This window comes from Mustela erminea, chromosome 1, assembly GCF_009829155.1.
Source record: "Mustela erminea isolate mMusErm1 chromosome 1, mMusErm1.Pri, whole genome shotgun sequence".
NCBI classification, from domain to species: Eukaryota; Metazoa; Chordata; class Mammalia; order Carnivora; family Mustelidae; genus Mustela; species Mustela erminea.
The window spans coordinates 145,237,258-145,265,056 of NC_045614.1; the positions used below are offsets into that span (position 1 = coordinate 145,237,258).

A 27,799-nucleotide genomic window follows, 5' to 3' on the forward strand; every position below is an offset into this window, starting at 1 on the left:
ACCTTGGGGAACTTGAAAATTTCTTGGATGATGGGTTGCCTTTCAACAGCAGGGAAATGGAGACTTAGAAAGTAACTTTCCCAGGATCCCTTAGCTGGTGTGTGGTGGGGCTAGGGTTTGAACTCACATCAACAGAATGGATTTGACTCCTTATTAGTGCCTGACACATAGAACCAAACTTAATGTCTTAATATAATATACAAGATTAATAATGCCTATTACCTTAATCCTGGTCAGACACTGACAAAAATTATTACCCAAGTCAACTTTTCTAAAACATCATTTTTTTGTTTGTTTGTTTCATCAAAAGAAGCCATTTGTAGAAAAGGTGAAAAAAAGTGTGGTAGTCATTCAGTCTTTTCCCCTCCTCCCAAACACACACACACACACAATCTTTATTATATCACTTCTGAATTATGATTTTAATTTAATATACATAAGAAAACCTTGCAAGTATAAGCAGGCTTGAAAGACTAGTCACAACTAATTCAAACACATTAGCCCAAAAGACACCAAATAAAATTATTTATGATACATCAGTCATTCTGTTTTTCTCATAAATCTTGAAACAGAAGCTAGTCTTAGTTTCTCATTTTTAATGTGCTTTCCTCCGTTGAATTGTGTAAACATTCCAAAGATATAAACATCTCTATATACAAAGAAGCAATGTGGTAGTATGTGTGACCTTACACATTTTTCCCTTAAAACAAATTATGATAAAGTTGCTTTGAACCTGCTCTTCAATTCTAGAAGGAAGCGAATCTGAAAGATACAGAAACCTAACTTAAGTGACCAACCTATTTTTTATTTTTGAAAATAGCATAAACATCTGAATTGAGCTAAGCTGCTTGGAAAAGTGGAAGGAGTAACTCTGTTGTCCCTAAGCTTTGTCAGCTAGGACGCAGACAGGAATTGCCAGCCCCAGGAAAAAAGAATAAGTCTAATGTAATGTCCCACATGCCATCAAGTTAGAGCAGCTCATCAAGGAGATTTAAACTGGTCCGTCTCCCTAGAAGATACAAAGGTTAATTTAATTATGACAATTTTTTTTTTTTTGCTTTCTTCTCTCCTCCCTCTCCCCTTCCCCATCACCTCTCTTTTTCCTGATTACTCCTGCCCCATATTGTTACCTATTGAATATTTTCAACACTTTTCTGATTGCTTCAGAGCTTTCATCTGTCACTTATCGATGCTTAGGTTACAGGGGTCGAGGCTTCATTTTATTTTGCATCATTTATTATTATTATTATTAAGATTTTATTTATTTATCTGAGAGAGAGTGAGAGAGAGCATGAGCAGTGGGGAGGGGCAGAGAGAGAAGGAGAAGCAGGCTCTCCACTGAGCAGGGAGCCGGAGGTGGGACTCAATCTCAGGACCCTGAGGATCACGACCTGAGCCAAAGGCAGATGCTTAACCAACTGAGCCACCAAAGTAACCTTGCCTCATTTATTAAAACATTTTTTCATAAGGAGCAGAGAACTCAAGTGATGTATACAAAGTATACATCTAGTAAGATGTATACAACTAGTAAGTAGAAGAGTGAGGATTCGAACCCAGGGAGGTGAAGCTCAGAGACCGTGCTCCTTTCCTTGAAGCTGCGCCAGCTCCCCAGTTTTTGTATCTGAGTAAATAACAATCAGTATAATGTGCTGAGCCTTCTAACTGTTGATGTGCATACATATTTATCACCCCATGTTCAACACGCAGCAACCTTGGGAAGTAGGTTTAACCACCACGTTTTGCAGACAAAGAAACATTGCGTGCAACGGACACTGCCAAGACTGCACAAGCTGGCACCCAACCCAGGTTTCATAGTTTGTATTTCAGGCATGTTTCCATCTATTACCTCATGGAAGGCCCGTGCCAGGCTCAGGAATCTCTCTCAATAAATACTTTCTGCTTGAACGCGATGGGTCTGCACACTCTCTGTAAAAGGTCTGCAAGAGCCTGTCGGGGTAACTAAGACTCGGGGAGTGAGGAAGCTTGCTGGGGTCACTCCGTGAGGAGGCTTCGGAACTAGGCTGCGAGCCCAAGTCCCCCCACAGCATCCCACGGGGTCGGGAGGTGGGGGTGCTGACCAGCTGGATGAGAGGCAAGCCGCCAACAAGAAAGGAATCCTCAGCAGACCAATTGCTAAAAAATGCAGCTCTCGTGCGCCCTGAAGTATCTAGTAGTGAAGTTTCATGATTGTCTGCACGTTACTTCCCGATGGTTCAGGGAGAGAGTGAGCAGATGTGAACCGTTTGTGCCTCCAGGTGAAAAAATATAGGAGGTCATCGTACTGTTCCTTTACATTGTATGCAGATTTGAAGTTTTTGAAATAAAAACTTGGCGAAGAAGGAGGGGAGGAGAGGAGAGGAGGATGGGAGGACGGGGAATTCAGGCGGTGTGCACTCACCCTCTGATTCTGCGGTTGCCAGGCACGGACAACCGTGGATCCTTCTACTGTCTTCCGACTATCAAGTGATTTATTCATTAAAATTGCTGAACTACAGGGGCACCTGGGTGGCTCAGTTGGTTAAGCAACTGCCTTCAGCTCAGGTCATGATCTCAGGGTTCTGGGATCGAGTCCTCCCTTGGGGCTCCCTGCTCAGCAGACCGTCTCCTTCTCTCTCTCCCTCTGCTGCTCCCCTTGCTTGTGCTCTCTCTCTCTCTCTCTAATACATAAATAAAATCTTAAAAAAATAAATAAAATTGCTAAACTACAGTATCTGTTTAGATGACCCTCACTGAAAAGAGTCAGTGTACTGGTACCTATGGGGATGTTTTAAAATTTATAGATAATCCTCAAAATGCATAAACTACTATCTTCTATTCAAAGGGCAGCTGTATTTGTCATAAATCTGGCAATGAAAATTTTGCTTCCTAATTAAATATATGATTCTTTTCTGTGTAGGCAGAAAAAGAAATAATGAAAGTGTTTGAAATGAGCTGATTTAGCAAGCATGAAATCATTTTGGATGAATTACAAGATTTAGATGCTCAATATTCTTAACTGCTCTCATGAAAATAATTTTGGTGGATTACTAACTGGTAGTTTTCTTTTCTTCCCATGTGCATTTAAAGACCAAAACATTTAAATACCACACAATAGAATTGAAAATTTATAGCCCAGGGTTGCCTGAATGGTGCTTTCTGGTTAAATGTCCTACTCTTGATTTTAGCTCAGGTTGTGAGCTCAGGGTCATGAGATCAAGCCCCGTGTCAGGTCTCTGTGCTCAGCATGGAGTCTGCTCGAGATTCTCTCTCCCATTGCCCTTCCCCCAACAGTCTCTCTAAAATAAACAAATAAGACTTTGGAAGGAAAAAAAATTATAGAACAAAAATCTCAATAGTCAGTGAAATTTATATATAAATTATATGACCTTTTAATTTATATTTAATTTATATTTTGTATATTTTAAAATTTATGATTGTTAAACTTTTTTTGAATAATAAAAGCTAGAAGGAAGGAAAAAAGTCAGTCTTCTTACTGATCATTTACCATTTGAATTGGATTTCCTTTAGGTCTTTTTAAAATTCATAGTGTTTGTTTTTTCTTATGTACATAGTTATTTATTCTCTATACTTTTCTTTGTATCTTGCTCTTTTTATTTTTGTCTTTTTAAAAAGATTTTATTATTTTTTTTAATTTATTTTTTTAAAATCTTTTTTATTTTTTTATTATTATTATTTTTTTAAAGATTTTATTTGTTTATTTGACAGACAGAGATCACAAGTAGGCAGAGAGGCAGCAGAGAGGTGGAAGCAGGCTCCCCGCTGAGCAGAGAGCCCGATGCGGGACTCGATCCCAGGACCCCGAGATCATGACCTGAGCCGAAGGCAGCAGCCCAACCCACTGAGCCACCCAGGCACCCCAAAAAGATTTTATTTTTAAGTAATTTCTGTACCCAACGTGAGGCTTGAACCCACAACCCAAAGATAAAGAGTCATATACTCTTCCAACTGAGCCAGCCAGGTGCCCTTATACCTTGCTCTTTTAAAATAACACTAAGTTGGAGCACATGTGGGTCAGTGGGGTAAGCCTCTGCCTTCAGCTAGGGTCATGGTCTCGGGATCCTGGGATCGAGCCTCACATCTGGTTCTCTGTTTGGTGGGGAGACTGTTTCCCCATGTCTCTCTCTGCCTGTCTCTCTGCCTGCTTGTGATCTCTGTCAAATAAATAAATAAAATCTTAAAAAAAATAAAATAACACTAAGTCATAAGCATTTTCAGTATTATTGTAGTTTTGAAAATATTTTTAAGGTAGGGGAAAATGATAACAAAATAACTCCAGACGATATAGAAGAAATCAGGTGGAGAGCAGGGGAACTGGATGCATAGAAGACAGGGTAGAATACAAGTTTTCCAAGTAAATACCAATATACCAACTGTATTTTTTCAAGACACAGAGTTTTTGACCTATATGTGTAACAATGGTTGTTAGAAATTTAAAGAAAATGATTTGGATCATTTAAAATGGGGGCATAATATTATCTTAAGTAGATGGACCACAATTCATATTCATTTAGATAGTTCTTCCTTATGGAACTTTTGAGTTCTGTTTAATTTTTTCCTCCTACACCAGTTTGTGTTTTGAAATATTTCCATGTGTGTTTGAACAATTCTCTGGTCTGGCTTGGTCATGAGTTGAAATAATCACACTTTCTTACTGTCCACAAGTTTATTTTTGTTTTTCTATATCATTAATAATTTACAATCATATCTGGAGACTAAATCCGCAGTGATTTCCTTTTATCCCCCCACTTGAGAACCCTCTCTCTCTTCTAGATCAGAAATCTCATCAAAATATAGGTTTTGCATTGGTATGTCCTATTCTTTTCCAGGGAAAATACAATGCCTGACATGTGTTCCACATATTTCTTGGCAACTTTATTTATTTAAGATTTTATTTATTTGAGAGAGGAGGGAGAGCACAGAAGGTGGAGGAAGGGAGAATCAGACTCCCCACCGAGCACAGAGCCCACCTTCACTTGGGGCTCGGTCCCAGGACCCTGGGATCATGACCTGAGCCAGAGTCAGATGCTTAACTTACTGAGCCACCCAGGCACCCAATTCTTGGCAACTTTAACCTGCTGTCTAGATCTATTTAGGGTGTAGTGAGAACATTCTGGGCTGGACCATGACCTGTCATTGTTGTCAATATGTGTGAGTGACAAATGCCCCGTCCCTGGGGATCTTCATATAAATAATAGTAAATGTTATTGTAAACTTCTACATGTATTCAGAGTCCTCTTCCTCCAGGACTGTGGTCAGCTGGGTGTGAGACTAAAAAGTTTGGTCCCTTTCAGCCTGTGTATATTAACACACGCAGAGAGCTGAACCGGGTTCTCGGCCACACGATGTCTCCGTTCCCCTGAGCCGACAGAGAAGGCTGCCTGGACTTTCCAGCCTGGGTTTCGGCAGCTGCCGCCCTCTGCACCCTCCCTCTGGCGGCCCAGGTGGCCTGCCCTGGTCTCCTGTATGCTGAGAAGAAAGCGCCAGGACCTCAACTTACCCCACAGCAGCCACAGCACTGACAGTCCCCACACAGGGTCCCCAGGAGGCCGTTGACGATCTGGATGACACAGAGAAGCATCTGGATCCCTCCTATGACCAGCAGGATGGAGAAGAGGGTCAGATTCCAGGGCACCACATTGACAGGTTCTAGGCATTGCCTGTACAAGCTCTCATCCTTGAGGTAATCCCTGTTGGGGACAAGGAGTTGAGAAAGGAGTTGTAAATGTAATGTAATGTAAATGCAATGTAAAATGTATGCAGTACCTGGGCCAGAAAGACACCATCATGATTTTCCTTTTGTAATACTTTCCATCCCAAGCACAAGGTCCCTAAGAAAAATGTCCCATAATAGGCACCTGGGTGGCTCAGTCGGTTGAGTGACTGCCTTTGGCTCAGGTCATGATCCTGGAGTCCTGGGATCAAGCCCTGCATAGGGCTCCCTGCCCAGTGGGGAGTCTGCTTCTCCCTCTGACCCTCCCCTCTCTCATGCTCTCTCTCTATTCTCTTTCTCTCAAATAAATAACATCTTTTTTTTTTTAAAGAAAAATATCCCATAATTACAATTTTAAAAACAACACCTAACATATACTATGTGCCAGCCAGACCCTGTTTTAAACATTGTACACATATCCATTCATTTTTTAGTTTTTAAAGGCCTAATTCTAGCCAAATTGTGAATTTGATTCAACTATATTTTTGTTAACATGTGAAGATTTAGTTACTTCCTTAAAATTCTTCAATTTCTTCCTTAAAAAATAGGAAGAAATCATCTGCTGCCTTAATACATAGTTTATGAAACTTTGAAATAGGAGAAACTGCAGTATCTTTATAAAATATATATATAAAGAGTTCAATGCAATATAAAGGGCATTGTGTCTTGAAAGAGAAATATGAAGTATATTATCTTTAAGACACAAAGAGGAGGAAAGTAGGTAAATGTGGATTATTATAATTTCTTCTCATATTCTTAGAGCTACAAATTGGTCTCTCCTTCTTCCTTCATGTATCTTCTATCCTTTCAAGGACTCAGTGGGAAACTCCATCTGGCTACTAAATTAACATATACCATATTGTTTCCAGATCTTTTTGACGACTCCTGTTCCTGACAGATTTAAAATTCTCATTTTAAATCCACTCTGTATTAAGATCTTCAGAAATCTTTGGAGTGAAGGAAGATACCCTGGAGTTTAATAGAGCAGAAGGGATAAAGGCAAGATGAGGCATTTTGCTCTTGATTTCAAAATAAAACATTGTTTGTAGCATTGATTCACCTTTCCATAATTGCACAGTTCTTAGCTGCTCATTAGCCATGGGACTTGCGTCCTTATTATAAAGTGGGAATAACATCAAGTCGTACGGCTGCTGTGATAGTGACATGAATCAATACCAGCGAAGTGCTTAGAACAGCGCCTAGCATGTAGTAAGTGCTCAATAAAGCACTAGTACTGTTACTATTTTACTTAATCTGAGCAGTGTGGTCTAAAGGAAAGAGCCTGCTATTTTGGAGTCAGTTGGGCCTGGGTTTGAATGAGAGCATCTTCTCACTAGCTGTGTATTCTTCATGCGAGTCTTACCCCCACCCTTAGCATCAGTTCCTCATTTATAAAATGGGCTGAGAACAACCTCACCATTGTGAAGACTCATGAGGATAAGGTACCTTATGTATTGTACAAAACTTCCCTTTTTAATAACTTATTTTTTAGAACTCTTCTTTCTGTTCTTCATTTTTCTATGCAGTCCTCTCTGTCTTTACAATTTTCAAACTTGATTACAGAAAGTCATAAAGACATGGTATTTACCAGGCGCATTCTAGAAAGCAAGGATTCTAAGAAGTAGTTGGCAATCCCCAGTTCTTTCCCTCCGCAAGAGTCTGTGCAGAGATGGGACGACAGCGCCTCCTGGCGGTGAGATTGGTAAAATGCTCATGGGGGCTCTTGAAAACAAGGGTTGAGTTTGGATACCTGGAGAATTCTTTTCAGTCCCATCTCTGCTGCTGCCTTCCGGCTCACAAACCACCACGAATACCCATTCTAGACCCTTCTACTCTCCTCCCAGATTCTCAGGCTCAGAGTCTCTGAGATTCTGGCCATGACTACTCAGTGCAACTCTCCGACCCCAGGAGAGAGGTGGCCCTAATTTTTCATGGCCCCAGAAGCTAATCATGTTTCCGCATTCTGTGAAGCAAGGAGACCTGAGTCAGTTTAAAGCCCCTTAACTGGAGTTTTCAAGCATCTCATTATTTAAAGGCTACTAACACCTGAGCGGCAGCAATCCCATCCACATCCAGATAGAAAGCCATGGGTTTCCTGAAATTCACTTCTTGCAAGCAACAAAGGCAGCAGATAGAAGGAACAGGGAAGCCCAAATGCATTGCCCGAGGTGCTCTGCCTGGCTTATTCAAGGGGCTACATCTTCCAGAACAGACTCCCCGATGTTTCTCCTGCCCTTGGCTGGCTTTGGTAGCCCTCCTGTGCTTCTCAGCACTCTGTGTCCCTCTGGAACAGAGCCCCCAGGACCACGTGCTGCCATATCTGTCCATGTGCCTGTCTTCTTTCTAGGACCATACACCTACAGGGGCAGAGACCACTTTTCCTATGTCTGTCCCCAGTTCTTGCACAGGGAGTGGTCAGTCACTAACAGCAGCTGTCATGTCCTGGTCCTGCCCGTGCAGAGCCCTGGCCTAGCGGGTTCACACCGTCCTTCTCAATTCTGCAAGGAGAGGCTATTTTACTGCAACAGTGCTGCGCATAAAGTAGCCTCCCCGACATATTCACTGAATGAACGAAAATACGCAGATTAAGAACTTGAGTCCAGTAAGCGGCAGTGCCTGGATTCGATCTGGGGTCTATCAGACTCCACAGCCGATGTTCTTCATCATTACACAACCCTCCCCCCACCGCCCCGCTTGAGTAATTAATTATATCCCTTCGGTATATTTGCAATATAATGTATTTGTGAAATTTGATTTATACAATATATTTACCATAGCATGTCAATTAAGATTTACCTATCCCATGGTAGAAAGAATATTCTCTTTGGACCTTCATGTGGGTGGTTAGAAATTAAAGCACAAAATCATTATGAAAGCATAACATTTCAGAAAGTTCTATTGCATAAAAATGAATTCTGTTCGCAGTCATGAGTTCTGTTCATGACGATGAATAATAAGGCAGAATGTTCAGCTCACAGCATGTGGCAGTAATGGTGCCAAGAGCTTTCCGGACATCAGGTTATTTCCTTCTTGCCTGAACCTGTGAAGCAGAGCTTGCTGTCACCCTTCCTTGACTGAAGATCACACCACCGGCAGGTGGCAGGGGTGGGTCTGGTCCCCAAGTCCAGTCAGGCCAAAAGCAAAGCTGTTTCACATCCCCGAGTGTTGCCTCCTCCATGAAACACCCCATCTCTCTCGGTCAGTGTGGCTTTTGGCTCTAGGGAATGTGTTCAAGAGCAGCTCAGGGAGTTCCTTGCTGATGAGGAATCTTTGAAGTACAAATGCAGATGGTCTCAACTAAAAGTCCAGGCAGAACCTGTATTGTACTCTCTTCCATGTTTTTGGTGTGAGGGAGCTCGCCTTACCTCACCTTCCCTGGGGAGCGTCGCAGTCCGACTGGGCTGGTCGAGTACTGTGCTTGGCCATTTCCCTTATCCCTCCCCAACTGCTAACTGTCCTTGGCAGTTCCTCTGGCTCTCCCTCCTGTAGCTGCCCTCATGCCCGATGCAAGCTGCTTCCCGTTCAGCAGCTCAGGGTCAAGGTAGACGTAGCCGATTGTCTCAGAAAGGAAGACCTTGGATGGGAGGAGGTCCTACTTCAAAGGAAGCCAAGAGGGTGTATCTCAAAATGTCCTAGGTTTCCTTTTCCTTCTAGAATGCTTCTTTAGTATGGTTCTTGTGACAGAAAAAGTTAACTGTCTTTGCTCTTTTAATATGATCGCCAACAAAATTTTCTGAGGAACACAACAAAACAGGCTATGTTCTATGGCATTGAAGAGTCCTGAGTTTTGTGCCGCAAGTTGGAAATCTCAGAGTTCACCTTAATAACTTCTGTCTTGTCTCCTCATACTTCATCCTGATGATTTCATCTCAGACGGTCTCTGAAATCTGTGTCCTCCTTTTGAACCCCAATTCCACTGCCTTGCAGATGTCCATAATCCTATCTGGATTACTACTCCAACCTCTTACTTTTCTCTCTTTGTTACTGAGTCCTTGTTCTTTCTCCATATCACTGCCATCATGATCACCCTAGAAATCCACAAGTGGTGATGGCATGTCCCACTTGAAGTCCTCTGCTGGTCCCCAAGGTCCCAAAGGTCTGGCTTGCCTGTCTGTTGCACTCCCACGTGGTGTCCCCTTCTGTTCCTCTCTGCCACATTCAGCCTGAGCTTCAGGCTCACAGTGATGGGACATTCTCTGAGCATGTCGCTCCTTCCCCTGGTTGTCTCAGGACCTGCTCTTTGCCCTGCCTGAAATGTGCTTCTCCTCCCTCTTTGGAAGACACATTTTTGTTCATCTCTCCAAACCAGTTCTCATCACCTCCTCAGAGAAATTTCCCTCGCACTCCTCCGTTTCATCCTTTTCTGCACGGTGAGGGTCTGGCAGGTACGGGCACCCTGACTAGCCCCCTGCTCACTGGGGCAGGAGTCACACGTCTCTCCTACCCTGCTCCATGTCTGCGACAGGCTTCAGCGCAAACTAGCGTGCCGACCAAGTGTTTGTTTGCTTTTTAAAGTTCTCCTTCTACTCAGGACTAGCTATGGAGCCCTGGGAAGATTAACCTTATTGAATTACATTTTTGTATCTAAGGATAAGAATTCTCCTCAGATTTATTAGGAAGATTAAGTGAGATAATGCATGCAAAACCACTTAGCCCCTTAACGTTAAGGAGAAGGAGGAGGGGGGAAGAGGAGGAGGGGGAGAGAGAAAAGGAAGAAAGAAAGAGGAAGGAAGAAAGGAAGGAGTGCAGTGGCTGCCACTGCCCTTCGGTGATAAGGAAAGAGCGACAACTGTCCCGAATCCTTCTGCGGGAGCTCACGCATGCAAGTGATTCCTCCGTTCTCCTCACTGGTAACTGTGCATGTGTGTTAGCCTGCAGCTACAACAACAGCTGCTGCCATGCCTACGCGCTGGAAACCCCTGGATAAGAAGTATCCAAACCCCTGGATAAGAAGTATCCACTGGGGCAGAGGTCCCTGAGCTACGCTAGATGGAATCTATAATTTGCACAAAAAGCAGAGCCCGCAAATCAGTATCACTCGCGTTCTAGAGAAGACACTGTAACTTGGGCTCAAAGATTGGATCTGAGCTTCAGTCACTAAGAAACAGCATAGCTCAGGGCAAGCTGCATGTCCTCTCTGGGCTCAGCTTTCCTCCCTCTGAGGGAGACTTAATCCCACAGGCTTTTTATAAGCATCAAATGAAACACGTGGGCGAGAGCACTTTGTTTACCAGAAAACACCGAGTGGCAGAGATTCAGTTATTACTGAAAGAAGATCAGGATGAGCCCCGGCAGTCGGAGGGAAGGTTTAGAGCTGGCATGGGAGATCAGGTCATAAAGGGCTGTGAGTTCTTGTCTCAGAAGACAGGACACAGGATGTAGGAGACAATGGAATGCTGAGGAAAACCAGCCAGGTCGCAAAGAGGATAAAGTGTGACAGGCTCCACCTAGAGCCCGCCCCCCCCCACACCCCAAAAGCCCTTCCTGTGCCAATTGTGGCCTATTTCATGCCTTGTACAGAGAGAGAGGACTTGTACCTTCTCTGGGATTAAATGCTAAAGTCAGGGCATGAGGGAAAACAAAAACCAACCATGGGTAGTCAAATGACCTAAATATTCTACGAATTAAGTGGAAAGTGTAGTATCCACGGGCTTTGTTATAAGCCCCTACCAGCCATATTTACTCACAGGGTAGTTTGAAGTCTCTGCGTAGACCTCATGGGAGGCAAACCTCTCTCCTGTCACGTAGAATTATCAAAGCCCGGCCATGCGCAGAGGAGGGTGCAGAATTCTGAAATGCTCCTGCTTGCCCACAACGTCACCTCTACCCTGTTTTCATTATTAAACCTCGGTGATCTGAGACCAGTTCATGAGCCGGTCAGTTGTGAGGCGAAGGCATGATGACATATAGGAAACCGGACATCACCGGGTAATGGGGAGGCGGATGGCAGTGATGTGCGTGGAAACTTGCTTCACCAGAAGGACAGAATAGTTTGAAAAGTACTTTCCTGTCCTTCCCCCACACTGGCATTTCCTGTGGCGGCCCACAGGCCAGCTGTCACTCTCCTGACCTTGGGCATCCATCCCATTCCCTCCCAAGCAGGGAGTGGCTGTGCCCGCAGAGGGTGTGAGGGCCTAAGGCCATCATGTTGCCTTGGGGGGGGACCATGGGGCCCGGGTTGTGTTTCCTTTCTCCTTCCTTCGTTTGGGACCGGAACTTATCCTAATTGACTTTAAGTTTGGCGTTTATGTAACAATAAATAGAAAAGAGCTTCCTACCGCACTGAGGCTATGGCTAGAGATAATAGTAGGAGTGGCCTTGAGAGGAGACAATCTGGAGTTTCAGAAATACACCGCCAGGAGGGAGAGAGTAAACTATCTGGTGAAGAACCTCAGGAAATGGATCCGGTGTCCGATTTCTGTGCTCATGCAGGCCAATCCCAAGGCAGTTGGACATTTCCAACAGTCCTCTGCCAGAAAAGGGGGCAGTCCACAATATAATCAATGCCTTCGGGAATCCCTGCCTCTGATGAGGATACTAGAGGCCTGGACCCTTGTGTAACTCTCGAGAATGGCAGGGATGCTCTCTTACCTGAAGCCCTTGTGGCCCGTATCACCACCGAACCAGTGCTCTCTGTCTCCCTATCGAAAGTCTGCTCTTGTGGGACTTTACACTCTCATGGAAATCAATACATAGAGTGTTCAGATTTCTTTAGGCAAGGACCCATCCTCCCCGTGAAGCAGGACCCCACAACCACGTTTCCTGACCACCTCGGTGTGCATCAGTCAGTGTGCCAGGCAGTGAAGAACAAAGCTGAAATGGTTCCAGCCCTCCCAGAGGTTGGAGGCTGGTGCAGCGCTGCCTTGTAGACCATCGGTGATGATGGAAATGCCCTGTATCTGTGAGTGTCGATGCAATTGCTACTAGACACGTATAGCTGCTGGTCCTTGAAATACGGCTAGTTGATTGAGAAATTTTTAACTTTATTTCATGTAAATGAATTAAAGTTTGAACAGGTACATACGGCTACTGGCTACTGCACTACACTGTGCAGTCTGTGGACAGAAGGGTGCGTAATACAGAAAGACTAGAACTCAAAGTCAGAAGACACGAGTTGGAGCTGCCTTCTGCCTTCAACCACCCGTGTGAGTTTGAGCAAGCCAAATTTAGTACGCCTGCCTTGGCTTACTAAACCTTACTAAACTTACAACCTCTTAGGGGTGCTGAGAGGAGTAAATTATAAATTGGCGAGGAAAGAAATTCTTTATCAACTGCAAAGTTCCATGAAAATATGAAGCGGTATTTTAATGTGTTCTGCTGACATGAATTCTCCTGAAGAATCTGCAGTATCTTCCATGTCATTTTCCATAAACTCGCACCTTAAAAAGTTGTTTGGTCAGAGAGCGTTTGGGGTGTTAGTGAAAGACTTTGCGCCCTGTTACTGGGTAGTCATTCTTGTTTTCTGTTATAAGATTTTCAGAGGATGCCACCATGTTCTGTTTACTAATATTACGAGCTGCCTCGTGTTGCTGCTTGTAAATGTCTGAGTGTTGGTCGTGGCCCTGCAGACCCCCTTCTCTCAGGCCAGCTGAAGCACCCTCTCTTGTTATGTCTCCTGGCATCTGATGTCGAAAGCTCAATTAGAGGTGAGATCTTGGGCAACTTCTCTCCTGCCACACTCCGGCTCTGCCTCAGAGGAGTAAGGCGCCTGAAACTCGTCAGAAGAAGAGGACGGGACCTGTGCAGGGCTCCCCTTGGGCCATTTACCTGCCTGTGCCCCTTGTGGGGACACAGGGCATTGCAGGATGTACCTTACCCTTCGTGGAAGGGGTAGCCCCACGTGCTGTTGCCCATGAGACACTTAGGACCCTTGTTGATTGAGATGGCGGAGATGACAAATGAATATCCAGCACCCAAGAATCCAATCACAGCAAATATTGTGGAGGTGAACATCTGAAAAAGAAGGAGAGAGACAGGCAGGTTCTTAAGTGTTCCCGAGGTTACCCCCAGCACACCTGACTGTTGTTGACCATGGGGACTCCAGGGAAGTTAGGGGTAAGAGCCAGTCTTCATAGTAGGTGGGGCCAGTGGGGTCTCCCAGAAGGAATTTTGGTATCTTGTGTCCCCTTTTCTTCCCCATCCCCATATCTTTTCTTGCTCATGGATGGCTGACATGCTAGTTCTGGTTGATCCCTTGGAACCATGGTTTTTAACTTTATTAAGAAAAGACTCTCCTCCTAATCTCCCTCCTTCTCAGGGCTAATATGAAAGGCCAGCCTATTTAGACAGATTTTTTTTTTTAAATACATTTTTAATGTTGTGATTTTCTTTTTTCTTTATAATTTTTTAATAAACATATAATGTATTATTAGCGCCAGGGATACAGGTCTGTGAATCGCCAGGTTTACACACTTCATAGCACTCACCATAGCACATACCCTCCCCAATGTCCATAACCCCCCCACCCCCTCCCCCCCACCCTGGCAACCCTCAGTTTGTTTTGTGACATTAAGGGTCTCTTATGGTTTGTCTCCCTCCTGATCCCATCTTGTTTCATTTATTCTTTTCCTACACCCCAAACCCCTGATGTTGCATCTCTACTTCCTCATATCAGGGAGATCATATGACAGTTGTCTTTCTCTGATTGACTTATTTCGCTAAGCATAATACCCTCTTGTTCCATCCACGTCATCACAAATGGGAAGATTTTTATTTCTTTTGATGGCTGCATAGTATTCCATTGTGTGTGTATGTGTGTGTATGTATATTTATATATTTATATACCTCTTCTTCTTTATCCATTCATCTGTTGATGGACATCTAGGTTATTTCCATAGTTTGGCTATTGTGGACATTGCTGCTATAAACATTTGGGTGCACGTGCCCCTTCAGATCACTGCATTTGTATCTTTAGGGTAAAAACCCAGTAGAGCAATTGCTGGATCATAGGGTACCTCTATTTTCAACTTTCTGAGGAATAGACAGATTTTTTAAAAAGATTTTATTTATTTATTCGACAGAGAGAGAAGAGTGGACAAGCAGGAGGAGCAGCAGACAGAGAGAGAGAGGGAGAAGCAAGCTCCTAGCTGAGCAGGGAGCCCAATGTGGGACTTGAACCCAGGGCCCCAGGATCATGACCAGAGCCAAAGGTAGATGCTTAACTGACTGAGCCACCCAGGTGCCCTGAAAGGCCAGCCTCTTGCGGCACCAAAGATTTTTAGAATTGGAAATGACCTTAAAATTTTTTGGTCTAGTCATCTCACTTAAGCTAAGCCATAGCAGGGTCCTATGTCATTGGTAGGCTCTGCTCAGGAGGAAGAGCAGAGGTCCTGGAATTCTCCTCCTGGGCCCAGTTCCATTTCTCAAGGTCAAGAGTTTAAGTGCTTCTCTTCCATGTGGTAGCAGCCTTTAAAAAGCTGAAGATATTTTATATTTCATATGTTACATCTCTCCACTCCTTCTACCCTCCGAAAGTTTTCTCTTTGGGTTAACAAGCCCCCAAACTTAAGTTCTTTTAAATATCTTTGTATGACAGGGATTAATTAGTAAGACATAGATGGTACTAGTATCTTTCTTTTTGTAATTATGAAAGCAAAATAGAATTATAGACTATGAAAGGCAGGAAAAATCCTAAAGCCCATCCGGGCTAACTCCCTCAAAACAAATCAGCAAAGCAATCAGGCTCAGAAAGACAATGTCCATTCTGAATAGTCATTAGAGGGTAGCATAGAAACATTTTGGAAATGGAGGTGGAAAACGATCACCTCTCTCACATTGGTCCCATGAAGGTGTGGCACAAAGCACAAGAGTTTAGAAGTCGGCAGGCTCAGGCTCCGGTCACAGCTTTGCAGCTTTTCTCTGTGTGGTGACTGCGTTAGGGACGCATCCCCAGGATCCTAGTCTTCCTATTTATAAATGGGCATGATAAAGCCTGACCAAAGGTCTGTGGAAAATTAGATGTGATAACCTAAGCTAAATGGCAGGTACTTCCGCTTCCCCGCTTCTGTGTATTACTAACAATCTTATCACAGAATATATTTGGGTAGGAGGGTGGGGCGGGGGTGGGTTTGGGGGTGGAGAGAACCTGACAGCGCCTGCCAGTTGGAATCTGTGTAATAATGGGAGTTCCACTTCAGCTGTATTTGTTTTCAAATCCTATATTAATGTATTTTTGGTGCAACTTTCCAAGACTGAGCTCTCGCTCTGGGCGCCTCATGTAGCCTTGTCTGACTTCTTATGTCAAACTGACTGTCCCCTTCTTCATCTCTTACCCCCAGTACCCTGGACTATATAAACTTCTACCATAGCACAACTCCCACAATGCATTCCTATATACCGTTTTATGTCTGTCTTGCCCTGAACCACAGCATGAGCTCCTTGCACTCATGGGCGAGTTATCTGAAGATAGGACATTGCTTTATCCTTACCACCATCTATATGGTTTTTCTCCTTCCTACCTTTTCAACACTACTTGTTGGATGTTTTCAAAGACCATGGTTTCATGTTACTCGTTATTTAAATTTTTCCCTTCATTTTTGTGTCTAGTCCATTCTCACCATTAGGAACATTTGTGAATATAATCTAGGTCAGAAGCAAATGAAAATGTTGGCCAGTTTATCATGTTAGAACAGGCAATATCTTCTCCAAAAGATGTCTAGTTGAATGATTTTGAAAATTGCTGGTCTATCAAGCTAAATGGGTTTCACTCCTGTTTTACTCCTAAAACTCTTCGTGACATGCTCAAGTCTATGAGCCTCCAAGAAGAGGATACACTATGTATTCTGGAATATACACAAACTTATTAGCTCTCAGAACACCCCTAAAAAGTGAGGGAATTGCCTTAGAGCTGAGTCCTTATTTTATCTACCAGGCAAGAGGGCACTTCCCTCAACACTTTATTTGGAACAACTGAGTACTGCAGGAGGAAGGCATTAGTCAGGAACAGCCCAGCTAATGTTAGCTGACAGAATGGTTTAAAGAAAGCTTTCTGGGGGCCCCTGGGTGGCTCAGTGGGTTAAGCCTCTGCCTTTGGCTCAGGTCATGGTCCCAGGGTCCTGGGATGGAGCCCTGCATCAGGCTCTCTGCTCAGCGGGAGCCAGCTTCCCCCCTTCTCTCTGCCTGCCTCTCTGCCTACTAGTGATCTCTCTCTCTCTGAGTCAAATAAATAAATAAAATCTTAAAAAAAAAAGAAAGCTTTCTGAACACAGATGTATTAATTATTCTAGGAAACTAGACCTTATTATTTCTACTTCTGAATGTTATAATTAATGATACTTTTAAAGGGCATTCTGAATGAGCACACCTAGTGTTTACAATTGTGGGGATCAATACATGTAACTGCAAGAGTAGTGTTCAAATACTTCCTTTGTCTTTTGTGAACTGAGATTTGTAAACTGAGTGAAATTTCCATGGATAGCGCCATATGTTGTATCCAAACTTCATGGGAGAGAAGAGAAGATGTACTATGGGAAACTTTTGATGGCTCAAAAGGAATCTTTAGCAGTAGCAGAGACATAGATGTCAAAAAAGCATGAATACATTTAAAAATAAATGAGTGGGGGAAACATCTTACTTCAAAATCACTGTATTAAAATTTTATAAAATGTGATTAAAATATGTGGATGGCATTCAAAGTTTGTATACTAATGTCAGTCAAAGAGCTTTTTTTGAAGCTTCTTTATGGGAAAATAAGAGATAGTTGTTTGTTTCTTTTTTAAAGATTTTATTTATTTGACAGAGAGAGCGAGAGAGTACAAGCAGGGAGAGTAGTAGAGGGAGAAGGAGAAGCAGGCTCTTTGCCCATCAGGGAGCCCGATGCAGGACTTGATCCCAGGACCCTGGGATCGGGACCTGAGCCAAAGGCAGACGCTTAACTATCTGAGCCACCCAGGCACCACAAGAGATAGTTTTATATTCAGTTTTGCCTTTTGTTTGGGTAAATATGGTGATTTACAGAGTTTTCCAATCTCATTGGAATCTATAACTTTTTTCCATGCGTTCTTGCAAGAACACACTTGGGGAATTACTGCTCTAATTCTTAGTGACATTCTGGCTGGTTCTCTGTCTCTGAGCTACCTCCATGCTCCAACCAAATCCCCTGTTGAGTTAGACACAGGCGATACAACTCTAGGAATGGCCAGAATGTTCTAGTACAGCAACTGAAAACTTAGACTCAGGGCAGTTTCTTCTAATGTTACCTCTTGTCCTTTCAGAGTGAGGCTGCGCATGGTCTGGAAACATTTGTTGACATGCAGTTCTTTGTAACAGACTGAATTGTCTCAATGAAAAATGGATTCTGGGGCACCTGGGTGGCTCAGTGCATTAAAGCCTCTGCCTTTGGCTCAGGTCATGATCCCAGGGTCCAAGGATTGAGCCCCGAGTGGGGCTCTCTGCTCAGCAGGGAGCCTGCTTCCTCCTCCCTCTCTGCCTGCCTTTCTGCCTATCTGTGATCTCTGTCTGTCAAATAAATAAATAAAATCTTTGAAAAAAAAAAAAAAGAAAAACAGATTCCATGATGAAAAGTCTCTGACATCTTAAAACTGGTTAAAAGTCTTCAAAAGTCAGAATTTCCACTAAATCAGTGATTAAATATTCTTATAATTAATTTTTGTGAAAAATATCTCAAAAGCCATCCAAGGCAATCATCTCACTTTTTAGCTAATAGAAATAGCTAGCTCCCTTCCACGATAATCTTACATGCTTTATTTCATTTAATCCTCTCAACAACACCTGTGAGGTGAGTAGTAGTTTGAATGGCATGGGTTCTCTCACAAAAATAAAAAAAATACATAAGAAAGAAACCCAGTTTTTGTTTACTTGACATTCTGATTTTGAGTTCTAATTGCTAGTCAGGAATCATTAAGCTACTGACTAAGAATACAAAAGTATCTAAAATTGGGAAAGACTGTATTTCCAGGAAGGCAGTTGGGAAGTCTGAAGAGACCAGTGTTCTAGCCCTCAGCATCAGAGAGGCCCCTACCTCTCTGGCCTCAGCTTCCTGTGGAAAACAGAAGAAGGCGGGAGAGCAGGTCTAGAAGGTCCCCTCAGCTAAAACGACCCAGGATTTCAACATCTGCTGACTGGTAGTGAGAGGAGAAATCTGACTCATGCTATTCCTGCTGTGGAAGCTGAGTAAAGGATTTTAAATATCACTCCTGGAACGTTTTAGCAGGCAAATATTTAAAGATACAGAAAGCAAATACAAACATACACATTCTTCGTGTTAGGCAAGTCTGAGTAAATGAAAAAACAGGTTAACATAAAATATCAACTGGATAATATTCCCTTTACAAGGAGCCCCCATTGCAAGGCCCTCTAGACCAGTACTGTCCAATGGAATTTTAATGAGAGCCATATATGTAATTTAACACTTTCCAGTAACTACCTATTTAAAAAGGAAAAACAAAAACAAACCCCCAAAACCAAAAACTCTGAGATTAATGTTAATATATTTTAACTCAACATATTAAAAAATTATATCAATACATAATCAATATAAAAATTACTCATAAGATAGCTTCCATTTTTTGCACTAATTCTTTGAAATCTAGTGTGCATTTTTGACTTATGATATATCTTAATTTAGGTCTGCCACATTCTACCACTCAATAGCCCCATGAGAACAGTGGCTATCCACACCGGACAGCATAGTCTAGAATATCTGAAAACTGATTTTTGGTAGTAAAAGTTTAAAGAATGCATGGATCTAGTCTGCACTGAATTTATGACTATGGTTACTATGGTTAGGAGACAGGAACACAGTGACTGTCAACTGAATCAATAGTGTTTTATTTCTTTACAAAACTGTCTGAAGGAAACACGGAATCAAGTTACAACTTCAGGAAGCTACAGGTGGCATGTTCTGATTTTGTATCTAGATTTGAAATAACTTGCATTAAAATAAAGAAAACAAGCAACCCAAACTGATTTTTCATAACTTTCCCAGAACGGATGAACCACAGGAAGCAAAGTATATGTCACTTTGCTTTCAGTAATTCCACATTCAGAAGTCTTAAAAAATAATCAAATTCACTCCTCAGATATTATCACTCTGGAATAACTTTATGATGGGTTTCATGATAAAAAATTTTTCATGTTGAAAGCAAAGTTGTTGGGGCATCTGGGTGGCTCAGTCAGTTAAGTGTCTGCCTTCAGTTCAGGTTATGATCCCAGGGTCCCTGGTTCGAGGCCCGCATCTAGCTCCCTGCTCAGTGGGGAGCCTGCCTCTCCCTCTGCCTGCTGCTCCTGCTGCTTGTGCTCTCTCTCTCTGACAAATAAATAAATAAAATCTTTAAAAGTAAAGTTATTGAACCTCTGAAGCTAATACCACACTATATGCTAATTGGTAAAAAAAAGTAAAATTATTGAAACCAAGTTGAATATGTGAGGGTAGACACTCAAATTAGGTGTTATGTGAAGTAAACAGGCAAAAGGCCTGGAAAATCTCTGGAAGGAGACACAAAATTGGGAATAGAGGTAAACTTTAGAGAGAATGGTTGCCAGATTTTAGAGTCAGGACTGTGAGGCTTCCCTGGTAACACTTTCCCTGGCCTGGATGAATAAACAGTAAAGAGGGGGCTCTGCTGTGCAGTGGTCAAGGGCGCGGGTTACAGGCAGATTGATCTGGGTCTGAGTCTTGCTTTCTCCCTTTGACCACGGTAAGTTCATCTTTCTAAGATCTCCTGTTCCTCTTTTTAAAGACAAGGCTCAATAAAAAGTACCTGCCCAGGGAGATCATAATATGTAAGCTAGCCTAATAAATAGTAAACAGGGAATCCAAAGTACCTATCTCTACAAGATCAGATAACCCCCCGGGTGGGGTAGGCTATTAGATAGTGTCTAGTACTTCCCTGATAGGATACCCAGAAACTTCTTTTGCCTACTTCTAAGTTTTTGGTAATTTCCCATGACATTAGCAAGCCCTCGATCAATGCCATTATTACATTGTAATATTTTTATTATCATACCCTCACACACTCTTACTTTCCACAAATACCGAGATCGTAACACTGGGCAGAAAAATAACAGGTCGACTCCCAGCACACACATTCCGTTCCCATAGCTAAAGAAATGGGTTTATGTGTATGCTGGAAACACTTCCCCAGAAAAAGGAGATTAAAATGCCCTCGATTTCAGCATTTGTCAGCTTTAAAACCTTCCACTTTGCCAGGTTCTGGAGATTAGAGGCTGTGGGATTGGACCCTAGCTCTGCCACAGCTCACTCAGTGTTCTTGGTCAGAGGCGTGTGGAGTTGGCTGAGCCAGATGGCAGAGGCACAGGGGCCTGGGAAGGGAAGAAACCTGGGAGGTTTGGGGACATAGCTTTCAGAGACTTGGGTAGTAGCAACATGTCAGGGAAACATCTCTGATGGGCATGAAGGTTCCTCCTTAACAATTATCCTGAGATATACAAGTATTACCTGAAGCATTTTTTTTTCCCCCTTGGGATGTTAATGTTCTGTATTTTTGGCCTTGGCCAGGCTTGGGAAGGGGAGAGTACTGGGGGCATGGGGTGGGTTGCAGCCGTCAGAAACTTAACTTGCCTGCACCTCAGTTTCCCTATGTACAAAACAGGCAGTTTAATGCCTAACTCAAAGGGCTGGTGTTAGAGAGTTGGGCCAGATAGTATCAGTTTGGAAATCACCTGAAATCCCTCTTGAGCGTTCATTTGCTTCATTCATTCCACAAGCATTTATGGAGGATCTATGTGTCCTCACTGCCCAGCCCCCTGGTGTTCCTCTCCCCTTTTGTTTACTCTAATGCTGGCACCAGCTTCCCCCACCCTCGGACGGTCTTGTGAAGGGACATGTTCAAACTGCTATCATCCATTTCATAGCAGAGGATTTTGAAGCCTAAAAAAAATTTAGTGAAGAAATAGGATTCCATATTTTATTTCTTCGTTCAAGAGAATCTATTATTTCAAAAGAACTGTCTTTCTTGAATCCCCGTCAAACTGGCCATCATGTCAAGAGTCCGTGCTTCCCGTCTCAGGGTTTACTTCAGAAGTGCTCTCACAGGAGGTGCCCCTAGGGGGCACTGGTGAGCCAGGCACAGAAGAAGTGCTTCTAGTGACGGACTAATTTAAGAAGTGACAAGATCCTCCTTGGCAATAGGACCGTCAACCATCCGGCCCTGCCTGTGGGTGGGGTGCGCCTTTATCTACCTGATATGCTTTAAGGATGCTGAAATGCCTGCCTGCGCTACCTTCAGTTCTATTATCAGAGAGTCCTTTGAGTCAAGGCCAAGGTCTTCAAAAGGCTCTTAATAAAGTACAGACATAACATGAATGAGTGGCTAAAATTAATTAGCTGTTCTATGGACTCCGATAGCTTTGTTTTTGTTTTTAAAGCCCAGAGACCTTGACCCTCCCCCCCCCCAAAGATAAACTGCCAGGAGGCCACTGAAAATCTCTTGTAGGGGAGGAAGAGGATGAGACCCAAAAACAAACACAGGTGTGGGTTTTCAAAGCCCATTTTGGAGGTCACCCTCATCTCAAAGCTTCTGTCCCCTTTCTGGGCTCTCGTGTAGCTTAATTTTTTAAAAAATATTTTATTTATTTATTTGAAAGAGAGAGCATGAGCTAGCATGGGCAGGGGGGAGGGGCAGAGGGAAAGGGAGAAGCAGACTCCCCACTGAGTGGGGAGCCAGATGCAGGACTTGATCCCAGGACTCTGGGATCATGACTTGAGCTGAAGTCAGATGCTTAACCCCAGGGCCCTCATGTAGCTTAATTTATTTAAAACAGTGCAGACCTTGAGGCTGGGCTTCTGGCTTGCTCTGCCTCAGAGGAGAGCGGCTTCCGTCTTCTAGTTTGACCATGAAATACTGGTTCAGTGACCTCAAGATTTTTTCCAGCTCATTGTCTTTCTTTATCTCTGCAATTACCATATCCTGCTGCTACTCTTTATCGATTATTATGCCCTGGTTTTATGTAGACCCAGGGAAAGGGAAGAGAATGATGCAACTGACTTCTGAAAAGTATTCCTGAGAGACGTGTAGCAAAGAAGGGAGGGGAGAGAGAGAGAGAGAGAGAGGCCAGGAACCAAACGAGAGCAAGGTTGTGGAGACAGGAACAGGATGTAGTCCCACAGCCCTTGGCCTAGTGTGTGTCTGCCTCAAAGGACTTTGTACCCAGCTGGATTTTCCAAACAGTGTTCCACAGAAGCCCCATGGTCCTTAAACACCTGGAGGGGAATGCCACCAGCCTTTGGAAAAATAATTCGAATCTTCAGCATCAGAGTACTGAGTAAAATATGCTGCAGCTTTTCCTTCTTGGTCTGACAAAATGTTTGTAGATTCCTTTCTTTAAAAATGATTATTGCTTAGGGCTCCAGAGCCTCAGGACATTAAGGAAACAGAGCTCTTCAGCAGAGGCATGAGCTCAGCGGCCCTGAGGGGGAGGGCAGAGACCCGAAACAAAGGGCTCAGCCGTGTCTACTGCAGGCCAGCGCTGTGTCAAAATGCAGGCCCAGGTCAATTTTGAATTTTTTGAAAAAGAAGTGGAATATCTAAATACTTCTGAAAATTTCTCCTTTTTTTTTTTTTTAAGATTTTATTTATTTATTTGACAGAGAGATACACAGCCAGAGAGGGAACACAAGCAGGGAGAGTGGGAGAGGGAGAAGCAGGCTTCCTACTGAGCAGGGAGCCTGATGTGGGCTCCATCCCAGGACCCTGGGATCATGATCTGGGCTGAAGGCAGATGCTTAATGACTGAGCCACCCAAGTGCCCCCAATTTTTCCATTTTTAAAAGTTGGCAGCTGAGTAGGAACCAAACCCCAAAACAAGAACTTCTGCAGGCCACCTAGTGGGTGGCCCGTCTCTGGTCCCAGGTGGCTGTGGCTGGCTGCCTTGTTTTACGGTCTGGCAGAGCAGGTCCTTTGATGGGCACTGCTCTTCGGGTGATCAACCAATGGTTTGGAGAATTCATCCTCAACCCAAGCCAAGGGCACCTCTTCCATGGGGTGTTAGGGAGCCCAGACAGACAACTTGAACTGGGCAGACCACATGGTTCAGATTTGATTAACTCAGCTTGTAAAAACATGACTTTTCTGCTTTTCTTTGGAACTTCACATAAATCTAATTAAAAAACAAACTATGTACAATACTTTGAATATTATTTCCCTTTTCCTTGTAGTTCTGTATAAACCCCAAAACAAAAATAAACAAACAAAACCCCTTGTTTTAATTCTGAGCCTTCTACTCAGCACAGAGAGAGAGAGAGAGTGAGAAAGCACAAGGGTGAGGGAACAGCAGAGGGAGAGGGAGAAACACGCTCCCCACAGAGCAGGGAGCTCAACATGAAGCTCAATCCCAGGACCCTATATCACAATCTGAGCTGAAGGCAAACACTGAATCAACTGAGCCACCCAGGTGCCCCTGAGCTGTTAGATTTCTAAGCAATGGCATTTTTCCTTTTCATCCAATTCCTTAATTGCCAATTTTTAAATTTTATTTCAAATTCTCATCTTCAGGGGTGGCTGGGTGGCTCAGTGGTTAAGCCTCTGCCCTTAGCTCAGGTCATGATCCCAGGGTCCTGGGATCAAGCCCCACATCGGGTTCTCTGCTCTGTGGGGAACCTGCTTCCTCCTCCCCTCTCTCTGTCTGCCTCATTGACTACTTGTGACCTCTGTCTGTTGAATAAATGAATAAAATCTTAAAAAAAATTCTCATCTTCAACTTATTCTCCAAAAGGAGGGTAACAGGATTATATTTCAAAGGGCAAATGAGTTATAGATGTCTTCCTTTCCTTTATAATTAATTATATAAAAATATCATATATAAAACACATGTTACATAACTATATCAAATAAATTGTGGTTAATTTTTACATCTCTGCTTTTAAATGTTATAATAATCAATGCTAAGAAATGATCCATGCTTACTCGGGACACATGATGGTGTTAAAAATGTAAGAACAGGGCACCCGGGTGGCTCAGTGGGTTAAGCCTCTGCCTTTGGCTCAGGTCATGATTTCAGGGTCCTGGGATCGAGTCCCGCATCAGGCTCTCTGCTTGGCAGAGAGCCTCTCTCTCAGTCAAATAAGTAAATAAAATCTTTAAAAAAATGTAAGAACATTCTCTTTGAATGATCTTTGCACATAAAAAAATGTAACCATATGCCCAGTACATTAGCTTCAGCCCTTCATACGTGCTCAATCAATATTTTTTGATCAGACAAATATTTTTTGATTGAACAAATGAGCAAATACTAATGGGAAAGAAATGTTAGAAATGATTCTATTTTGGAACAGATGGCTACACCTTCCCTTTAGAAATTAAGGCAAGTTTGTATAATTCATTATTGGGGTTCACAAATCTCCTAGATGAACAATTGAGCCTTGGAGAGTTAGAGCGAGAACAGCCTTATTCATTAGCCAGCCAGTAATTCCAGTTCATCCTTCTTCATTTTTGCCATACAGTGTACCCAAATTCTTAATATCTTTCTTTAAGTCACCTCCTTATTAACTTATATCCTCACTATGAGTGGCGTGCTAGAATCATTAACAAAGATAATACAGTCTTACTGCATTTTTAGTTAATGTTGCTTGAGTTCTGGGATCCTGAAACGTGTTCTTCCTTTGTTAGAAAGGGAGAATATGAGGGGTTTGGGATGGCTTATTTCCAGCAAAATTTGAGTTTCTCTTGCTCAACTCAAAAGGATTGAAGGAGAATTGACAAAGGAATAACTTTCTATGTTATTGAAAGGTACAGCGCACCTGTGCTCCAGCAGAGCTTGTCCCGTATTTGGGAACTTCTGATCTAGTTCAACGTCCTTGTTTTAAAGACCAGTAAAAGGGAGGCAGAGGGCGGTACAGTGACTTGCCCAGGTGCAGAAATGGGACCTGACCCCACTTCTCAGGCTGCGAGAGTGATGCCAAATCTCTCTAGCTGACCTCCTAAAAGAGGCATGAAACAAGAAACAGAAGTCCTGAGGCAAAATCTGGGCACTGAGACAGTGAAACTGGCAGTGGGGTAGATGGGGAACTTAGGGGGCTTTTGAGGAGGGGCTGTTATCATCTGTCATGCTGCCCCACTCCCTTTACATATGAGATGACTCAGGGCCAGAGAAGGGGAATGACTTGCCCAGGGTCTGGAGGCCTCTCAGCGGCAGAGGGAGAGCTACAGCCCTCACCCCTGCCTTCCATGCCTGCCTCCTTTACACAGCATGACTCCAGTTCTCTGGTGCTGACATCCCCGACCCTTTGCAAAAGCTAAAAGGATGCTCACACCCTGTGAGTATAAGGGCTATGGTAGTTTAACTTTTATTATTACTGTTACTTTCACCAGCAAGACGTCCATATTTCTCCATGCCCCAGTGCCCTCCGGAGCTGGTGACCGCCTGGGGTCGCTCACTTGGCCCCACACCCACGATGCCGAGCGGGGAGCGGTGCACCCCGGGGTCATTCCCGTGGGGGCGACTGCCCCTGGCCACTTACCGCGAAGCGCTTCCCACAGCTCTCGTTGCCACAGCACCCGCAGCAGTCATTGTTCTTCAGGCCCAAGAACACCAGCGCGGGGAAGATCATCTGCGGGAGAGAGAAGCACCTCCGTCGGGGTCGGACCCGGGGAGGGAGAGCCTGCACCTGCCCGGCTGCGGAGGCCTCACGTCCAAGCCATCCAAGCCGTGGGCCCCGGGGACTGAAGGGCATGAACTTACAGAGCTCCACTGGGTAGTCAAGTGTGACTATCTAGGGTCCATAAGGCCTAACTGCAGCTTCGGTGAGGCCAGATTTCAAGATCTGACGCCCTGAGTTTCCATTTACATGGTGGGGTAGGATAGCAGTAAGAAACTTTCCTCTGGGGTCCTGGGTGGCTCAGTTCTGCCTTTGGCTCAGGTCATTATCCCAGGATGCTGGGCTCCCTGCTGGGGGAGCGGGGAAGCCTGCTTCTCTCTCTCGCCCACTCCCCCTGCTTGTGTTCCCTCTCTGGCTGTCTCTCTGTCAAATAAATAAAATCTTTAAAAGAAATAAAAAATGTCCTCATTTGTTCTGAACAGTGAGTCTCTAAACTCTACTAGAAAGGAGGAGTAAGTAGATCATTAGTGGATGAATGGAAGAGAAATCCAACAACACCTCCTTCTCTTGGTAGTTTTCAGTCCTTCAGTTTCCCAGAAAGTGTGTGTCTACTGCCCCCAGCACTATCTTGTTAGAAGACAGAAACTATGTAGCCCTCAGTTTGGTCGGTGGGATTCAATTTATCCCTGAGAACTGCCAGCCCAATCTTGGGAATTCATAACTTAATAAATTTCGTGGAGATGTCCTGTCAGGACCTAATGAAGAAGGAAAAAAATAATAAGGCACTGACTTTTCAGCATGCCATGTTTGGGCTCTTGTTAGTAACTAAAGATCTTCTTGTTCGAAAAGTACCCAATTTTAAAAGGATTCTGCAAAAATCTTTGGCAGGATTTTAAGGCATCCCTACTCACCAAGACCCCGCTTCCTAATATTCCTCCGAAAAACCAGACCTCGTCAGAAAGGTGGTCTTTGTTGTCTATCACTTTTCCTCCAGGAAAAAATAACAGGATGTTAGCCAAAAAGCCGAACAAGGCAAGGGGGATGAGAGTGCCCCCCAGGCACTTGGCGCAGCCTCCAGTGCACATGTTGGGGGAGGTATAATATAGGACTTCGATCAAAGGCACCTCACTGTCCCCTTCACAGGGTCTCTTCAAAGTTATCGGCGACAGCGTCCTAGGAGTTGTCCCCAGTTTAATCCGTATTTTGGAGTGGAGAACCAAATCAGTCTGTGAGCTTTGTCCTTGGAGTTGCTTCTGCTTCTCAAATGAGGCAGAACCTTGATGGCAAAGGACATTTATACATTCTCCCTGACCCGAAGTCTTTTTTTTTTTTTTTTTTTTTTGGACTCCATAAATGAGATTAAGTTCAGAGCAATAATTTTGCCATGGAGACCAATAACCTCTGTTAATAATCGACCAGCACAGGCAAGACACACATTGTTGCAATCGAACACAGGGCTGGGACAAATAGCATTTTGAACTTCTGCGCCTTTAATCTGACAATGCCCCTGCCCAGATATAGAAATATTTCTCCCAGGCTCTTTATAATCACTGGATAATTGAGTTACATCCTAA

At 43.6% G+C, this 27,799-nt stretch overlaps 1 protein-coding gene across 2 annotated transcripts; it reads right to left on the reverse strand.

Annotated features, from left to right (window-relative positions):
- Positions 1-808: 808 nt before the first annotated feature.
- TM4SF4 (transmembrane 4 L six family member 4) lies at positions 809-27,502 on the reverse strand. 2 transcript variants are annotated; one of them, XM_032345848.1, is made up of 5 exons: positions 27,137-27,502; positions 26,148-26,237; positions 13,527-13,663; positions 5,498-5,589; positions 809-1,009 (listed from the first exon to the last, which is right to left on the reverse strand). In XM_032345848.1, the coding sequence occupies exons 1-5, from the start codon at positions 27,308-27,310 to the stop codon at positions 969-971; spliced, it is 534 nt and encodes a 177-aa protein (XP_032201739.1). In that variant the 5' UTR covers positions 27,311-27,502; the 3' UTR covers positions 809-968. The 2 variants fall into 2 exon arrangements, with proteins under 2 accessions (XP_032201739.1, XP_032201731.1); XM_032345840.1 differs by having other exon boundaries at positions 5,498-5,687.
- Positions 27,503-27,799: the final 297 nt, after the last annotated feature.